The 1,996-nt window shown below is 41.7% G+C and overlaps 1 protein-coding gene across 1 annotated transcript; it reads right to left on the bottom strand.

Annotated features, from left to right (window-relative positions):
* Positions 1-329: 329 nt before the first annotated feature.
* Positions 330-821, bottom strand: LOC754573 (putative L-type amino acid transporter 1-like protein MLAS). The gene has a single exon (XM_030975620.1). It carries the CDS (start codon positions 819-821, stop codon positions 330-332), a length of 492 nt encoding a protein of 163 aa, XP_030831480.1.
* Between the last annotated feature and the right edge of the window lie 1,175 nt (positions 822-1,996).

The following is a 1,996-nucleotide window of genomic DNA, read 5'->3' on the forward strand; positions in this document are numbered from 1 at the left end:
CACTCCAGCCAGAAAATATTTGTTGTTGATGCAGCACATAAATATTATTACTTACATTTTGCGAGCCTTAATCAAATATGCTGCTTGTTCGTATAAGTATGGATGTAATATTCCGATAAAGAGAAAAAGGACCTATTGTGCTTCCCTGTGGGAAGTCGGGAAGAAGTGCAATCATTAACTGGGACAAGCTTTATTTTCTTATGGAAAATGATTTCCGTTACCCGTAAATTTTCAGTTTTTTCCAGAGTTGGCTTCTGGTTGTCGGTGTGGCTCGTATGTCCAGCAAACATAAATTACTCGTGGACAGAATTCGTTAAAGCTATGTAGGCCTACTTACATAAGAGGCTGGCAGCCATGAGGGTTGTGATCTTGTAGGATACTTCACAATCTGGAAAGAAAGGCAGGACAATGTAATAAGATGCAGCTAATGCTAACACAGTGTTGCTGCCACTGAATGAGGCCACGATCTGCGTATACATCCTCAGAAACGCAGGAATGGGACCAAAGGACATCAGCAGGTAGGAGTAGTCCCCTCCGGAGACGGGAAACGAGGTGGCCAGCTCCGCATAGCTCAAGGCGCCAAGCGTCGAGAGCAACCCGCAGAATACCCACATAATGAGAGACCATCCGATGGAGCCGGTATAGCGAAGGATTCCCGCCGGTGATATAAAGATTCCCGAACCGATGATGATCCCGACCGTCAAGGCGATGCCGTCGATGACGGTTAGTTGACGTCGGAGGTAGACTTTCTCCCCATTTCCCCTTTTTTCATCATTATCACCGCTTTGAGAATTTGCCGGATTATGCATCGGTTGCGCCATACTGTTCTCAAATGCAACGCAGGTTTATTGTTCAATTCACTACAGAATTATTGTTCACTACTTGGATGAAAAAAATGAACCTTCAATTTTTTAAGCGTACATCCGAAAGATGTATTAAAGGCTAAGGATTAGATTTTGGGAACACGACTGCGGTCCTCCCGACCCTTCTTGAGTGAGGGGGGGGGGCGGGACTAAACCCAAAAGAACCTAATTAGCCTGGAATGACCTAGCCTGATTTATATTATTATGATGTGTACCAAAGTATCAATAAAAGACTTTGAAGATGAAACTGACAATACATCAATAGGCCCGAAATGAATTTATAGATCGGCCTCGCAGCGAGTCTCACAAATATTTGATATTTGCACGCACAATAGTAAAAAAAATAAAAATAAAAAAAAAAAAAAAAAAAAAACTTTGTAGACATTTTATGGGAGGAGTGTTTGGTATCCAGAATTTTGTATTATACATGTATATTGTTATTTTATGTGCTAGTATGATGAAGAAAATACAAATTTGTTTTTTGAAGAATGAAATAAAATTAAAAATTAAGGATAAACAAAAAAGAGTGTGTGCGTGTGTTTCCTCTTGATTGATTTTATTTGTTTTTAACGTAGTTTAAAGGTGACCCAATTTACAAGCTGTGCTTCATGGGTAACCTTGTCCAGTGGCAGGTCCAGCCGGCGGCAGGAAGGGGGGGGGGATTCGTGAGAAAAAATTATGCGGCGAATCGGCCAGCCGGGGAATAAGCAGGGGGGTATAAAGAGCTCTTTTTATTTTGGGGGTCCAATTTTTGAGGAAATACTTGGCGGCGACACAGCCAGCCGGTAAAGAGCTGGGGGGGGGGGTAAGAGCACTATTTTTTTTCTTTGCCCAATTCGTTAGAAATATTTTGCAGCGAATCATCCATCCGGTAGATAAGCGGGGGGGGTAGAGAAGAAACACTTTATTTACCTGAAGGAGGGTCGCCCCCCACCCCCATGCCCCATGTATCCGCGCCTGGTCTTTTCTACTCGTTATCTGTAGATGTAGTTAAATACATTGTACATTTTTTAGTCTATGAGAGACCAAAAAAACGAAACCCTGTATCTTGAAGATGAAATAATGAAATGTGTCGCTATTTCAGTTATGCCTTTGAATAAAGACAATTTCGTATTACCATAGTACCAAAGTAT

This window comes from Strongylocentrotus purpuratus, unplaced genomic scaffold, assembly GCF_000002235.5.
Source record: "Strongylocentrotus purpuratus isolate Spur 01 unplaced genomic scaffold, Spur_5.0 spur5_scaffold_8, whole genome shotgun sequence".
In the NCBI taxonomy this organism is placed as follows: domain Eukaryota; kingdom Metazoa; phylum Echinodermata; class Echinoidea; order Camarodonta; family Strongylocentrotidae; genus Strongylocentrotus; species Strongylocentrotus purpuratus.